The 18,129-nt window shown below is 40.7% G+C and overlaps 1 protein-coding gene across 1 annotated transcript in view; it reads left to right on the top strand.

Annotated features, from left to right (window-relative positions):
* The window catches only part of LOC145397169 (uncharacterized), a 34,438-nt gene extending 17,043 nt beyond the window's left edge, over positions 1–17,395 (top strand). The window contains exons 12-14 of the mRNA XM_080270365.1: positions 11,034–11,214; positions 12,629–12,728; positions 17,239–17,395. Coding sequence (XP_080126491.1) covers positions 11,034–11,214; positions 12,629–12,728; positions 17,239–17,395 — 438 coding nt within the window. The remainder of the gene's footprint in view (positions 1–11,033; positions 11,215–12,628; positions 12,729–17,238) is intronic.
* The last annotated feature ends 734 nt before the right edge of the window (positions 17,396–18,129 follow it).

The raw sequence follows: 18,129 nt of genomic DNA on the forward strand, positions 1-18,129 counted from the left end.
TCGCTCCAGCTGACTATAGCACGTTTAATCTCATCTTACAAGGTTCCCCAATTCTTTACAGCTCAGTTGAGAGCCAGGTGTAGTCAGACTGAAGGGGAAATCTGACTAGTAACCAAGGATACCCAATTCTACATTGTAACTAAAGTTCATCTAATTTCACGTAACCTCGAATTAGTATTTAACTTGGAAGAATGGCTCAGTTCCCTAAGATGAAAATAAACCGACTATAGTGCTGATGTATTTTACAAAAGACTTGCTTGCATTATCGTTAGTTTGTATTGCATGTTGTACAAGAGGTCTTTGATATTTCAATCGCTCGGTGATGTGATAGTATGATTATATCATGTGTGGTTACTTATTAGGAATTTAAGAAAAATGAAAAAAAAAATCAATAAATCATACATATATGCAGCTTTTTCTGTCATCTCTGTACGGGAGGGTGCGAGATAACAACGTGGACCTTTTTATAGAAGATAAATATTCTCTTGCCAGTGACTATCCAGTTATACCTTGTAAGCGTATATATATATATATATATTGCTTCGCACGCCTGATGTCTGCCTTGGTTCGTATCTCTGACTGGGGCAAAAATAATCTTCTTGTTTTTAATGCATCAGAGACTCAGTTTTTACACCTATCAACCCGACAAAATCTTCCACGGGAGTAACCAACTAATGTTTAATAATATTCAGCTTAATCCTGCATCATCCTTGAACATGCTTGGATTTCATTAACTCGGGAATTATCTTGGAAAGATCATATTACATCTCTTGTAAAATCAGCTTCCAAGAGATTAGGTGTGCTAAGCCGACTCCGTACCTTCTTTACCCTTGCACAGTTGTTGACTTTATACACGGATTTTATTCGCTCCTGTGTACAGTACAACTCTCATGTGAGGGGAGCCTCCCCACATATAGCTCTTCTCAATAGGATAGAGTCAAAGGCTTTTCGTCTTATTAACTCTCCTCCTCTTTCTGCCTCCCTTCAACTTCTGTCTCTTCGCTGCACTGTTGCCTCTTTATCTCATTTCTGTCGCTGATTCCATGGCCACTGCTCCTCTGAACTGTCAGCTTGCATCCTTCCACCTCTACGACGGGCACGTAGCACCCGTCCAACAACAAATACTCATCCCTTTTCTGTCCAACTCTCTATTGCAAGAGTAAACCGTTACTCTCACTCCTCCATTTATGCAACAGGTCAACTCTGGAACTGTTTCCCTCTGTCTGTATTTCCTACTTCCTATGATCTCCAGTCTTTCAAACGCACTGTGTCTAGGCATCTCGAAATGAACAGGTCTTGAATTTGGCTCACTTTTGCTTTGTTTTTGTGTTTTTCCTTCGAAGGAATTGTTTGCGGGCTCCTAGTCTTTGGTTCCTAATTACTTGCATAAAAATTGTATATATATATATATATATATATATATATATATATATATATATATATATATAGAGAGAGAGAGAGAGAGAGAGATAGAGAGAGAGAGAGAGAGAGAGAGAGAGATAGATAGATAGATAGATATAGATATAGATATATATAGATATAGATATATATATATATACATGTATGTATATATATATATATATATATATATATATATATATATATATATATATATATATATATATATATATATATATATATATATATATATATATATATATATATATATATATATATAAATCAATGCTTGACAAAGACCTAAGTGTTTGTTGTCCAAGTGAGATGATATTTCATATGCAAGTGAAATCAATACCGTTCCCAAGAGAGATGGACGATAGTTTGTGCCACATACTGGCACAATAACTTAACTTCATCCTGCACTCTGAATAATGACATGGTACTCCTGCACAGCAGAAGAAACTTAGGACAACTTATATTCTTACCCTGCACTTTTGTAAAACGTGTCTTCATAGAGTTGGTAATTTGTTTCATACCAACTCAGTTTCTTAGTCTCAAGAATGTTTTACTTTGCTAATGTGCCTGAAAATGACTTTGTACACACTTGATACTAATTGGGACGTATTGATTGTATATGGGAATTTAGGAGGGAGAGTAAGGCGGTCACTACTGCTAAAACTTGAGCCATCTGGTCTCAAATAGGGCGTCAAACTTCCAAACTGTACATACGTGTTTCCTGGCGGAAGGCCCCCCTATTTGCCTTCCTATCTTGAGCATATACATATGCGTTCCCTAACACAGAGAAGCTCCGCCTTTCATTGCTGTTGGGCTAACATATTCTGAAGAATTTTACTTGGCTGCATCAAGAACAGACCACATTAAGCTTTTCAATTAAGTCTATCATTTTTACATATTTATCCGACCGTACGATTATTTTTCAACATATGAAAGGACTTGTACTGAAGATGTTAAAAAATACAAAATATAAATCAGGTGCTGAAAGGGAGCCTACATGTGATGGCACTGTGCACCCTGGGTGGGGCAGCTGTGGCGTTCTCCTTGGAGTGAACCCCCCATCAATCCCAGCACCTTGCCATGGGAAGGACCTTGATCCGATCCTGGCGATTTACTGTCTAACCACAAAGAAGCGCCGGCTTCCTACACGATACTGTACCTGTAGGTCCAACCCTGGCAATGCACTGTCTACTACAAGGGTGCGAAGGACCCCAACACGGTGTATGTATATTACAGTGCCTATATGATGGCCCCACAGAAGTAGTTGCTTACCTGAGGTCATTGACTCTTCTTGGCCGGGCAGACTGGGATTAACAACAATATTTGAAACTTCATTAATTAATCTCATGAGGTGAATAACATTTTGCTGATAGATACAGTACAATGAATGCATCATCGTACAGAAAACGCTGACAGTCCTATAGCAAACTATTCGTAGCCATATTATTGTACATAATCACTTTCGGTTATGTAGTACAGGATTAACTTGTCTTGATTATGGTGGCCTAGATAGTACATAAATAAATAAATGTGTGTGTGTGTGTGTGTGTGTGTGTGTGTGTGTGTGTGTGTGTGTGTGTGTGTGTGTGTGTGTGTGTGTGTGTGTGTGTGTGTGTGTGTGTGTGTGTGTGTGTGTGTGTGTGTGTGTGTGTGTGTGCGCGCGCCACTGATGACTGCAGTCGCCAAAATTTTCGATATATGTAGTCTTCACCTCATCCACCTTGTTCAAGAGGATAACAGCTCACCTACAGGGCGATGTAATTCAACACCACTACAGCAGAAGTCATGGTCTTGTCTTAACCAGACAACAACTTGAAAACCAAACTATTATCCTGCATAAAGAACCTGACACGAGGAGGCAAAGCATGAAAGGACCTGTTTACTACCACACCAATAAACCTGCGATAAACATATCTCAACTGCCAGAATCTTTTCTCCCATTAAGCAGGAGACTGCATGACGCTATCTGACTGGCTGAGCGCCCTCCGGTGTGCTTTGTGCTCTGACTGTCTTAGAACCTGCTATCCCCCATCACCTGATTTAACAGTGAGGCTTAAATACTGGCTCATCTGCCACCAACCTTCATTCAGCTGGAACTCTATTACATTTCAGCCCCCGCAGTGGAAACACCTCCATCCTCTACTCACTCTAGCTCCGACCCACCGCGTGTTCACAGGTGTGCACGATCAGAACAGCGTTTCACTATGGAGACCCAGAACACCCCCCCTAAAACGAAACATATGAATATCTACATGGGGGAAGTTAAATGGTTAAACTACAGGGCAGGATATGGTTTCATTTCAATCAGGACTATTTTGTCCACAAGTCCTCCATCACAAAACCCAGCTCCCAAAAGGTTGGAATGTCCCTGGCAGATGGAGAGGATGTAGGGTTCCATATCAAAATGGGAAGGATAAAGGACCAGAATCCTTTAGTGTTACAGGCGAATTTGGCTCGGAAGCACAGGGATCCAGTCAAGCTCCAGCACAGCTAAAATACCGTCAAGCTACTACTGGAGTAAAAAACGACATCCAAGCGCTGTCCAAAGAGTCCACCCTCATAACTCTTTGTATTGAGATGGTAAATGCTTTTTGTGGTAATGACACGAAGACGCTGCTGGTTCCTCTTCCCAGCATCAAGGAGAATGGGTTGCCTAGCTTAACTATCCTCAAAAACTTTGTTGATGCTCCAGCAAGAAAGAAAAAAACAAAGGAAAACGAAGAAAAGAGACGAACAAGCAGTCAGCATGACCTTGGAACAGCCTGCAGCCAAGAATATAACTAAGCCTACACCTAAGCCAGCGGTTAATTCAGAAGTCGAAGGAGAGAACAGTATCATCTCTGACACGACTGACGCAGTCTCCAAGAAACCAGGGCAGCTGAACACGAAGGCTGTCGTCTGAAGGAAGGCCCGAAAGCCCATCAAATTTCAATCTTCTTCTGGCGGTACCACCTTCGACATCTCTCACATCACACAAGAGAAGATTTCAGCCAACTCGATCAAGCTGCGGCGACGTCACCATCACCACCGCGCACAAGACAGGAACTAACGAACAGAGAGCCGCAGACGACTGGAACTAGCCACAGTAATGGGGTCAGCTTCCAGTATTGCTCCCACTTTAATTTCTTCCCATTCTCTCCTCCCTTCTCATCTTTCCCCCCTCACTTTTCTAACCCAGGATGAAGCTCAATTTTTATTCCAGCTTTAGCATTCCAACGAAACAGCATCTCCTGATGATGGTCTAAGGATAGCTGAAAGACGTCTCGAGAAATCACAATGGAATTTAGAAATTTACTTAGTACTCTGAGCAGTGAACATTCTTTCTTTGTCAGAAACATTGAAAAAATAAAATATTAATTGAACAATGTCATCACCACGCAGACTTCAATAAAACGTGTATTCATAATTGCCTCCATTCAGTGTGTGTGTGTGTGTGTGTGTGTGTGTGTGTGTGTGTGTGTTTTTACAGTATAGAAACTATATATATATATATATAAATATATATATATATATATATATATATATATATATATATATATATATATATATATATATATATATGCGTCATTTGAAGTTCACTGCTGAACATAGGCCTCCCCCCACCTTCTCCAAGCATTCTTTGACTGAGCCAGTCTCTCCCTGGTCTGCTGAAGAGCTGCCTACTTACACCACCAGCTGTGCGAAGCAAAGCTAGCTGAGGTATATACATCATCAAGTGCGAGGAGCCCTTAAGTTTTCATGAGACGTGATGAAGTGCAAATATGATGCCAAGGCAAGTGAGGTGAGCTTAAATAATGGTGACAAAGTTTGGTTGTATAATCCTCAGCGGAAGAAGGGACATCCGAAGCTGCAAAGTCCATGGGACGGGCGTTACACTGTGTTGGACCACCCATCAGACGTAATGTACTGGGTTTGTGGAGGCAGAAAGTCTCGCCCAAAGGTGGTACATGTGAACCGTCTGTGGCAGTACCATGGGCCAGGACAGTACAGCTGGGATGTCTCCGAGGAATTGTACTCTACCGCAGCCGAGGATGTTGAGGAGGACCAAGGAGCTGAAATACAAGAGGATGGTTTCCAAAGAGAAAAAGTGCATCAGGAAGAGGACCAAGACATTCCAGGAGGATTGGACTGTGTGGAGGAGCCGGAACGTCATCGGAAGCAGCTTAGAAGACCTGACAAGTTGAAAGATTACTTTATACATAAATAAATGTTTAGTTTGGATTAAGGATTATGTTTGTATACATTGTGTATTTTTGGGGGGGACGACAAAGGACTAGGTAGGAGATAGTGCTGAGAAGCGAGATTTTCTAGTTATGTAGTCTGGAAGGGTCTCAGTTTTTCTTGTAATTTTACTGTACGTGTCAGAGTTGCCAGTTAGCCTGCTATTTGTGAGTGAGATATTTTGTAAAGTTATACATTTTTTTTTATGCTCTTTTTCTCTATAATGCTTTTTTTGTGATTGTTAATTTATGTAATTTCATATACGTTTGTATGCTAAAGCATTTAGAGTGATTTGTATCGTAAGTAAACTCTGACATGTTTTGGATGAGTTGGTGACAGTGGTACCCATTGCTCCTTCGAGAATGCTCGAGAACTCTGGAGAAGTAATGGATCAGTCTAAAATACAGGAAGCTTATATAAGAATGGGGAAGGGACTAGAGCAGTTTTCAGTCAGATTGGTTCAGTTTGATTGTAGATCAGTGTCAGTGCAGTGCCAATGTAGTTAATGAAAGATTTTCTCCGGTACGTGAAATGAAGTTGGCAAGCATTAAGTGTAATTACAGTTAGTGAAGATTGTATATCTTCGGCGCTAGTGGAAACAGCGATGTGAAGTTGGTAAGTATTAAGTGTAATTTGGAAAATAAGGACAGTGAACTTAAGAAGCCAGTGTTTGTTTACGACACCTAAGCTGATCCTGTGTACTGTACACCGCAAGGCTGCCTCCAGGAAGAACAACTCACTGGGCAACGTCCTTCTTATACTGAACTACTGCTGTTGGAGCCTGTGGCAGTGTGGGAAGGGAACGTAACAATGTTATGTAGGTTTCTCAATTAGCCGATTCATTGTGTGTGCATCATCAGTAGTCGAATACCCGCTTCGGTTTTCTTCCAAATTTCTTGTTATTCTGTTCGTAAGGACTTGAGTGAAGAGTTTGTAAATAGCTGGTAATAAGGTAATGGGTTGATACTTGCTAAGACCTTTTGAGTTGCCCTTTTTCGTAAAGCAAAATAACTATTGCATTACATCATATTTTTGGGAATTTTATTGTTTTATGCACTGAGTAAATAAGTGGGTGAGCCTGTTTTGTACTAACATTCTTGCATCCAGCGGTAAATCTGCTACTATTCCATCTTCTCCTACGGCCTTCCTTCTCTCTAGATTTTGAGGAGAAGTGTTTATAATAATTGGTTTTACCTCAGGTAATTCACTTACGTCTACTGAAAATTTAGATTTTGGTACTATTGTCTTTGATGCATACAGTTCTTTGTATATTTCTTAAACTCTCTTCACAGTCCTATTTTTTCATCTAACTACGTTGCCATTTTGGTCTCTCAGTGATATAATTTGTTGCTTTCCTAGTGCCATTTTACTTCGGACCTATTTCAGACTTTTTCCTTTTTAGATGGTTTCATTCATCTGATATATGTCTCTCTTTCTTTTTTCTTCTCTCTATCTCTTGTCGATAAGCTTGTTCATTTCTGCTCGTTCTATTTAATATTCATTTTTACTTTCCTCTCCTTTTTTTTTCTTTTTTATGAGCTCGAGTGTCTTAGCTGTATAGCCTACTTCATGGCTTTGGTTGTAATAGCTTTCCCTACTACCTGCGCTGATTCTCTTAGCACTTTTGTTACTCTATCATTTAACTCTTCAGCGTCACGCTTAGCATAACTTAAAGTCTGAAATCTGTTTGTGATTTTTAATAGAAAGGCTGCTTTGTTTTCGCTTACTTGTATTGGGCATATATTTTTATTTTAATAATCTTTCTTTCACTTCTGAAATTTAGTCTGGCTGTGGAAACCGCCATTCTTTGGTCACTTGCTTTTTTTTTTTTTTTTTGCAAGGAAGAAGGAACCAAAGGCCAGGAGCCCGGAAACCGTTCCTTCCAAGGAAAAAAATACAGACAAGAGCCAAATTCAAGATCCGTTTATTTTAAGATGCCTTGACATACTGTGTTTGAAAGACTGGAGATCACAGGAAGTAGGAAATAAAGACAGAGAGAGACAGTTCCAGAGTTTAACTGTTGCATATATGAAGAACTGGAAGTAATGGTTAACTCTTGCATTAGAGAGTTGGACAGAAAAGGGATGAGATGGGTGCTGCGAGCCCATCGTAGAGGTGGGGGGATGCATGCATACAGTTTAGAGGAGCAGTGACCATTGAAGTAGCAATAGTAAAGAGATAAAGACACAACAGTGCGGCAAAGAGACAGCGGTTGAAGGGAGACAGTAAAAGGAGGAGGGTTAATGAGATGAAAAGCCTTTGACTCCACCCTATCGTGAACAGCTGTATGTGGGGATCCTCCCCACATATGAGAGTTGTGCTCTACACAGGGGCGAATAAAACCCGTGTATAAAGTCAACAACTGTGCAGGGGTAAAGAAGGTACAGAGTCGGTTTAGCACACCTTATCTCTTGAAAGCAGGTTATACAAGAGATATAATACAATCATTCCAAGAAAAAACCCGAGAGAATGAAACCCCAAATATGTTTAAGGATGATGCAAGGGTAAGTTGGATATTATTAAATATTAGTGGGTACTCCTGTGGAAGATATTGTTGGGTTGATAGGTGTCAGAACTGAGTCTTTGATGCATTAAAAACAACAAGATTATTTTCACCCCAGTCAGAGATACGAGCCAAGTCAGACATTAGGTGTGAGATAGCCTCATCCCTTGTTTGTTGAAGTAACTGCTGAGATGGACATTGCAGGAACCAAACGGAAAGGTGAAGGGTGGAATCATCAGCGAATGAGTGGATAGGATTAGATGTACATCTTAGAAGGTCATTGATAAATAAAAGGAAGAGCGCTGGTGATAGGACAGTGTCCTGAGGAACACCACTGTTGATAGATATAGGAGAAGAACGGTGACTACAACAGCAGCTATAGAACGACCAGAAAGGAGGCTATAGATGAAGGCACAGATAGAAGGATGGAAACCGTAAGAGAGCAGTTTGAAAAATAAAAATTTAAGCCAGACTCGATCTAAAGCCTTTGAGATGTCAAGTGCAATGGCAAAGCTTTCACCAAAGTCCCGAAAGGAGGATGACCAGGAGTCTGAAAAGTAGGTGAGAAGATCGCCAGCAGAGCGTCCCTGACGGAACCCATACTGACGATGAGAAAGAAGCTTGTGATAGGAAAGATGCTTTTAAATTTTTCTGTTAAGAATAGACTCGAAAACTTTTGAGACACAGGATGTTAAAGCAATTGGGCGATAAGTAGAGTGTTGGAAATGGTCACCTTTCTTTGGGACTGGCAGAGGGAGCAAATTTCCAGCAAGAAGGAGAGGCACAAGCTGATAGACAAAGGCGAAATAGTTTACGTAGGTAGGGTGTAAGCACAGAACCACAGTTCTTGAGGACAACAGGAGGGACCCCATCAGGCACATATGCCTTGTTAGTATTGGGGCCAGTGATGACAGAAAAAACAACAATTGAAGAAATTTAAATGTCAGCTATGAGGAAGTAAGAAGGGGAAAGTGATGGAGGAACAGCACCAGAATCGTCCAAGATGAAATTGTAGGAGAAAGTCTGAGCGAAGTGATCTGCTTTATCTTACTTTGCTGATAACCGTGACAAATATGATGTGGAGAGGATGGAGAATGAAAGACTGACTAAGAGGGTGTATGTAGGTGAGGTGGAGGGAGGGAGAGGGAGGGGTAGACCGAGGATGAGGTGGAGGGATGGAGTTGAGAGGTATATGAGGGAGGGGGGGGTGAGTTGGGGGGAGGGTAGTCAAATGGTGGGTGACAGAGTGACCTGGAGGCGTTTTGTCTGCGACCACCCTTTGCGGGATTAGGGCGTCGGGCTATAGATAGATAGATAGTTATTCTTACCTCCTATTATGAAGTCGATTTAATTCTTTGTTGCTCCATTTGAACTTCTCTTTGTAATTTTTCGCCTTGTTCTTCTATGAAAGAATGTGTTCCTTATTCTCATGTTGTACATTTCAGCAAAATTTACCACCATTTCTCCACTTTCATTCCTTTCTCCAATTCAAAATTTTCCCATAAATGCTTATCCATTTTTCGTTTTCCCAACTTTTGCATTGAAGTCTCCTCTGAGTATAGCATATGTGGTCTTTTTTTCTTCCATAATCTGGGAGATGTCATCATAGAATGTTTCAATTTCTTCATCTGAGCTTTGAGAAGTCAATGCATATACTTATTTTACTTTAAGGGTGTATTTTTTGCATAGTCTGTTTATTGTCCATGCTGCACTGTCCGGTACACTACTGAATTTAACGATGTTTTCCGGGAGATTTCTGTTAATTAGAAATCATACACCATTAACTCTTTCATTTTGCCTTGCCCTGTAGTAAAACAGGCATTTGCTGTCTTGGAGCTGAATCACGCTTTCTTCTTTTCTATGGACATCACTCAAACATACAATATCAATTCAGTCATTAAGTCATTAAGTTTGTAATCTTCTCCTAGGCTTCTTACATTGTACGTACAGATCTTCTTGGATTTCAGTTTGTTTAAGGAGGTGTTTTCCCTTGTTGATTTCACCATCAGAACACAGCTAAAACGTTTTAAAATTACAGGCGGAGTCTCCGAATTTTAAACGTTAGAGCTGATGCCAAAAACGGTGTTACGAATGAAAATCTTATAAATTTGATATCATAATTGAGGCATTTACCGATCTGAGCCGAACACTCCCCTGGAAAACTAGAGATTCCATGGGGTTCGTATGCCTTTATGGATGAGTTTTTAGTTGATAACTTTTACTGTATGAATGTATCACTTGCAGAAAGAATTTCATCTCTGCTTCACAGAGGGGTAAAGTTATTAGCTTCTGCTTACCTTGATGGTCGGATCGGGCCTTGTTGGGCCAGGCCGCTCAGTTCCAAACTAAACTGAGAGTAAACATCGCTTGCTCGTTAGCTCAAGATCAAGGATTCCAATACTAAGCAAAACCAATAAGAAAAAAATAATGCAGTATATTCTAGCACCTCCTAACATTGATTTCAGCACCCCCTTTGGTTGCATGCACCCCATGTTAAGAACGCTCTAGTTGACTAACCCCAGGCCTCTATACTCCTGCTGGGCAAAAAGAAATTGGATGACTATTTGTTATCATTTATTATTATTATTATTATTATTATTATTACTGTTATTTTATTGACATTGAAATTGTTTTTATTGTTATTTTTACTATTAATATTATTATTATTATTACAGTTATTTTATTGATATTGAAATTGTTTTATTGTTATTATTATTATTACAATTATTATTATTATTATTATTATTATTATTATTATCATCATCATCATCATCATCATCATCATCATCATTATCATTATCATCATCATCATCATCATCATCATCATCATCATCATCATCATCATCATCGTCATCAGTATTACCTCTGCTGCTACTAATAATACTTGGCCCGGTAGACAGCAGAGAGTGGTATTTTTCGAGAACTGTACAGCCTGAACTCAGTGGGCAGATACCACCCCATCCATTCCATGGAGCTGGCGACCAGTTTGGACAGGAAGGTCAGACAAGGCGACCACGTTCTCATGATGGTGGGAAGTGTAGCCAGGGTGCTGATGGCACAGGATTTCTCAGCCACAGGTTAGTATTTATAGTTGACCAAGTGGATGGGTGAGTATTAGAAGGAACGGGAGATAAAAAAACGAGATGGAGAGGCAAGATGTGAGGGCATGTAAGGGGAAGTAAGGGTCTGATTATGAAACTGAGATGAAGCTGGTGATGGTTGAAGATTAATTTAATATTTTAGTCTGGTGTAACTAAACAGACATTCAGTGTGATGGTGGTTACAAAGCAGTGAGTAGCAGTAAGACAATCGCGGCTGGAACAGGTGATCCACTGTGATGTGTTTGTAAATAGTGGGTGGTTGAAAATGGCAAGTGGTGTTACGAAAGCTTATAATGTGGAATAAAGAAGTGAGAGAGAAAAGGGAAAAAAGAAATGAGACGTCAGGCTGGACACTTTTCATAGGATTGTATATATTTGTTATGGACGTGCAGTAAGGAAGCCTAAAAATCATCAAAGGGTGTAAAAGAGTGTGGTTCGATGATCTGACTGTGAAGAGAATGGAGGTGAACAGGGTAGTGAGAAGGATATAAATGTTAGTAATGTTAGAGTGAGAGACTTTTGAAGATAATGTAGATATTGTATAAGGGTAATTAAGGTATGATGTGGAGCTTAGGGGTGGATCCAGGAATATTTTTCAGGTGTAATCCATATTATTTTCTAAAGTAAAGAGGGTTTGTCATCTTCATGCTGTAACCCAACTAAGTCACACCTGTTAGCAAGGATTGTTTGTGTGGGAGAACGAAGCAAGCATAAAAGATACATTCTACATATGCACAGTACTGGATACTACCATCGTGTGATACACCTGGAGTGGGGCCCGGTCAGCATGGTCAATACTCATGGATCCACCCGTGAGAGAAGGCAGGAGAAATGAGTATAGAAATGCACGAATGTTTTTTTTATGTATAATGTGTGCATAAACACGGCGTGAAATATCGGAAAGCAAAATGACAGACGAAGGATGCATATAGGTTGATGAAGAATGAGGCAAAATGCAAATAATAAGAATCCATTATTATTTAAGACACGATATTGGCGGATTGGTCTGCTTTATAAGATTTATAATTTTTGTGTGAATTATTCAGCCTGTTAAATGTCCGAAGTATTGAAACTGTTGATGACGAGTGAACAGATTTATTAGCATTTGGTTAGGTCTGTAGGTATGTACACGTATGTATGCATGAAAGACATATGGTAAAATAGACTTTTACACACACACACACACACACACACACACACACACACACACACACACACACACACACACACACACACACACACACATTCTTAGAGTTAACTACTGATTCCACACAACTGATAATTGTCAAGAAAATTAACAAAGTTTACGTACCATCCAAGGCAAAATATGAAAAGGGAGTTTGGTAATTACATTTGCTTTGTACAAATAATACACAGCGTCAACCAACAGGCAGGTGTGACTTCTACCTGGCAAGAGAAGAGTTCCTGACATCGATGGGGGCCATGCTCGGTCCAAAAAACAGTCCCTTGATCGGCGAAGTCAGTCGAAGGTAACATGTGTCTTCTGTGTAGTTCAGATGTAAGCTTTGTTATAGGTTTATGTGAAGGTGTAATTAAGTAGGTTTAGGTTTAGGAGTGGCTTAGGCTTTCGTTTAAGCTTGGTTACGCTTATTGTTAGATTACGCAAGAGTTATAGCATTAGGGCAGGTTTGAGTAGGCAAGCTTGAATTATATTATGTTTATGCTGGGTTAGGTTTACTGGACTTAGCTTGGGCTTATGCTTAACTTGGGCTTAATTCTAGACGAAGATTTGGTTGAGGGTCAGGATTAGGCATAGGTTTAACTCTGGCTAAGGTTTAGGTTTACTTTAGTCAAAGGCTTACTATTAACATTGCCTAAAGCTTAGGCATAACTAGGCTAATTCCTACGTCTATTTTAGAATCAGGTTTATATTACCCTATGGCTTTGGCTTAGGTTTTACTGAGACTTTGGTTTAGATGATACTTAGGCGTTGACTTAGATATGACTTAGGCTCTGGCTTAGATTTAGCTCAGGTTTATGTTTTGTCCTTTTTTTAGGCTTAGTTTAAATTAAGGTTTAACTTCAGCTTTGCTTAAACCTAAGCCTTAGTTTAACATCAGTTTAGGTTGAGATTTAAGAGCTGATTATTAGGTTTATCTTTTTAGCACTGGTGTAGGCTGAAGTTTAGCTTGGGCTGTGTTTGTACTAAGTGTAACTGCATAAACTTTAGTATAGGCTTAGGTTTACTTAGTCACAGGTGTACATTTTTGGGGCTAAGGCTTATACTTGGTTTAAGCTAAAGATGAGTTTAGATTTAGGTTGAACTTACACTTAGTTTTAGCCTTGGCTTTGGTTTAGCTTAGACAGAGTTTAGCTTGGGTTTGGATGGAGGCTTCCATTAAGCTTTCGGCTGAGGTTTAGTTTATAATTTAGGGATAGGTTTAGATTTGGATTCTGCTTTAGGGTGAGGTTATCTATAGTGATAATTTTAGCTTAGGGTTTGAGATTACCTTCAGGATTATCTTCAGCTTATGCTTTGATTAAGCCCTAGATTTCAGCTTAACTTTACAGCAGGATTGCCCTTGGGCTTAGGTTTAGATATATGCTTGGGTTTGATCTTAGAATTAACCTTTAAATTAGGGATAATTTGGCCGTAGACCTGGGTTTATAATTAACCTTAAAATTAGATCCGGCTTTAGGTTTAGTCTAAGCCTTTGACAAAACCTCAAGTTTTAGCTTTACCTTTGGCCTTGACTTAACCTTAGACTCATGCCTAGCCTTAGACATTAGTCTTAGCCTAAGCTTAACCATATGCTAAGGTTTAGTCTTAGGATCAGGTTCAGCTGTAGACTTAAATTAGTCTTACCATCAGAGTTAATTTTAGCCATAAATTTGTGTAGCCTCTGGTTTAGGTTTTGACCTTGGCTCAGGTTTCTGTATGAGGCATATGCTGCTTGTATTTCTTCTCACAGTCTCGCCAGTACATCTATCACACTTTATCTAATCATTTACTTCATAGTGCACAGAAAGTTCAAAGGCTATTTTATCAGAATTAAACAAACAATAGGTACAATACCGCGTGATGTAAATTTATGTCTCAACAAACAGGAAATAGATTGATTGATTGCCTGGTTAACCAAAAAAAAAAAAAAAAATGGTGGAGCAACTGCCAGGGTTCTATGGCACCGGACAACAACGCAAAAGGCGGCAACAAAGAATAAGAAAAGAGAAGATCTAAAACATAAGCAAAACTAATAACTTAAAACACACAAAATCAATAAAATCACTAAAACATAGAAAAGGAAGTACGAAACACTAAAAACAGGATAAAGACACCAAATATTAAATCTTATGAACCAATCCAACTGCCTCCACAAAGCTGTGGGTTCCCCTTCCCATACAACAGGCAACCTCCTCAAACACCAACGAAAGACGATACGAGCAATCACCAGCCTGATGCTCAGAGAGATTAAGACGGTGTAAATTCCCATGACTGGGGCACATCGCCAGAAAGTCCCGAACGGTCAGGGGGACCAAGCAATCGTTTTACAAAAAAGGGGGAGCACCCTCCAGTAAAAATCCTTGAGACAACAGGGCGTGTCCAGTCCAAAGCTGGTATAAAGCCATCTCCCACCAGCGATACAGGCCTCGGTAAGCGAAGGAGCCCATCTCATCACAAACATCACCCATCTTGTTAGACCCCACAGTATTCCAGCAGTCTTGCCAAAAAGGCAAATTCGCCCAGCAAGAATCATATGCAGTCAGGTGATGCAGAGGACGGTGGGATCCCACAGCAGTAGAACGGTGAGTCGATGCTGCCTTAGCCAGCAGACCATCTGGCTCATTCCCGGCCGCATGTTTCCCTTCTGCATTACGGTTCAGCACCATCACCGGAACGTCAGCCAGGAACGACGTTCGTCCCGTCGTTTCAAAATTAACCATAGGTTTTTCTTGGAAACATGCTCAGTGTGTTTCCCAGGCAAAATTACGTATCTTTTTAACCTAGCCTAGCCTAGCAATAACCTATCTCACAAGGGCTGCCTGGCTGAGGGCAGTGGTGCTGAACCGTAATAAAAAAGGGAACTATGCTTCCCGGACACAATCAGGAATCCAACAAAACCCCTCACGACAGCCAGGGAGGAAATCACCCTAAACTTGATAAAAACCAGTGGATGAGGTGAATTAAAAGACTCCAGTGCAGAGAAAGAGCACTGCAGGTGTCACTAAAAATAGTAAGAGCATACTGGGTAGGAGTGAAAATTATGTGACGTGTACTTAAAAATCGCAGCCAGGTCCGCCGAAAAACTGAAGAAACGAAGACGACATCAAAGCCTACTCTTGTTGTGAGGTCTTTCCTGAATATAAGCATGGCTATTCAACGCTGTTGAACACGGAAACTAAAAGCTGTGTATGGCTTATGAGCCTCAAGTATGTTTGACTAATGTTGCTTCTCGAATTCAGAGACTTATTTGCACAAAAAATGCAAAATCTTCATACTGAACTTTAATACTGGTTGTCTTATTTTAAACATGGTGTTAATGCTTACTTGTCAGATGAAGTCATTTTATTTTCGTTAGTCTTACAATTGCCTGTATAGTACCATTCTGCACTTCATATAGTAACTTCTACATAAAGTAATTACTTCATAAAGCAACCACAGTTTCACTCCTGTGTAGTATCATTGTGCACAGATTTGATGTTAATAATTAACTCCTTAATATTGTTCTTACAGTTTCAACCATTTGATAATATCCACTGTAGAAACATTGTATATGAAATTAGTCAATATACTGTATAACCATTCAGTAATCAGTGTCAGATTAATGGAGGGTACGGTTGATGATTTGACAACTCACGGGGACTTGGTGAGAAAAAGGTTAGGAACCCATGGTGTAGATGCTCTAGGCTTGGGGATGGGGATAACTAAAAACACCCCAACAAGCCGGAAGCACCAGTACACTAGGTTCTATTGTACAACGACAGCAAAAACGAAAGGAATCCATCATACGAGTGACGTAAATAAGCATAAGGAGTATCTTCACTGCCAGGAGCGAAATCATGGCATTGTGGCAAAGTTGCATGAAGTTCAAAATTAGAAAAAAGGACGTTATGAGACTCTACCCCTGAAGAGACAAAGCTTAGACATTAAGAATACTAATGCCAACGGTGGCATGCCGAAGGCAAATGTGTACTCTTCTATGACACGTTAGTTAAATGATCTAAAAGAAGTTCAGCAGCAGCAAAATGATCAACCACAGTCCCATCCTGTATGATACATAACAGGAAAACACGGAATGGAATAATTCCTCCAAATTTTCCTCACCCCGTCCACACCTGAGTGAAAGAATTCCTCGAGGCAACTGAGGAAACATAACTCCTCCATGAGAAAATGCCTGCAATGCATGAACTCTCGCCCTCCGAAATGCTGCTAAGTGCTGAGGATCCCCATGATGGTGACGAAGACGAGATGGCGACCCGTTTGACCATCACTGTAGAACTGCACTGAGGGGTCCACCAAGGAACCGGGCGTTTATGAATTTGACTATTCGTTTATGGGATAGATGAATTAACTGACGAGTGCAACATGAGTAAAATAAGCAACTGCCTCATCAGTACTCCCCAAATCATTCACAGTGGTCACTCTAACATAACTACATGAACAGTATTCAGACTGCCCTATCCAGGCACCAGCAAGGATGATGAGGTTGTGGGCCACCCTCAGCGGCAGTTAAAAAATGACAGGGAAATGGTCACTGCCGTGCAAGTCTGGCAAAACACTCCAGTCAAAATCTAGAGGAGCATCGGCTGAGCACAGAGACAAATCGATGGCAATATAAGTCCCAGTGTGGTCATGGAAATGCATCATCTCACCAGAAATCACGACACCCAACTCCAAATCCTCCACCAAAGAAGAGCAATGTACTCCAAGGACTAGCCACAGTGTCACCCCACGGTGGGTGACGACCATTCAAATCTTCCGATAAAAGAGAGGGGGAAGGAAGATTATCAGAAAGTGCTCCAGATCCACCTTTCCAACAGCAGCACTAGGTGGGACATGGAGACTACAAATTGTATTCCAACGATGCAGACTGACCAGAATGGCAGCAGCTTGTACCTGAGTGGAAAGGCTCAGAAGAGCGAATGGAACATCACGACGAAGGAAGATAGCAATATCCCCACATTGTCCTTGGTTTAGAACAGGATCAGAATAAGAGATATGGTAACCGGGAGGGCAAGAAGGAACGGTGTCACCAACCATGGTCTCCTGGATGCACATGCCTACTGGCAAAAACTGTGCAACAAGATGACGCAATTACTCCCAAATGGCACGTAAGCCACGACAGTTCTGCAGAATGATAGAACTTATAATAGTGAGAGGATCAGGATAAGGTGCGGGACTGCATAGTCCCTGGCAAATGGTCAGGTTTGGAACAGAGCTTGGGAAGGCCCTTAGAAAGAGATATTCCGGCACCAGAAGACTGTACACTGGACCAACCATCTGAAGGCAACCACGAGGAGGAGGAAGCAGAAATTTTAATAAACTTCTTCTGAGCTGGAGTAACGGGCTGCCTGGCTGATGGTTTGCATCACCACCACCAGGAGCATCAGAAGTAGAAATGGACCACACAAGACAAGGACCCTGTGAGGACGAGAACACATACATCTGAACGGGAGCATCAACAATCTGGGCAACACCATCACCCAGAGGGGGCTGGACCAACGGCAAAACACTAGCCTCAACCTGCAACTGGCCAGACTCCAGGGATGCCAGAGTAAGGAAAATAGCAGAAGGATCCTTGCAAGCTACCACACTCGATAATTTAGGTGGAAAGTCTACAAGCTCAAAGCATTCTGAAGTACCACAGTGTTGCTTGCCAGGTACAGAAGGAACTGTGGGTAGTCAGGACAAGGGGACACATCAACATGGAT

Source organism: Coenobita brevimanus, chromosome 40 (genome assembly GCF_032717465.1).
Source record: "Coenobita brevimanus isolate Jiangsu-jjx chromosome 40, ASM3271746v2, whole genome shotgun sequence".
In the NCBI taxonomy this organism is placed as follows: Eukaryota; Metazoa; Arthropoda; class Malacostraca; order Decapoda; family Coenobitidae; genus Coenobita; species Coenobita brevimanus.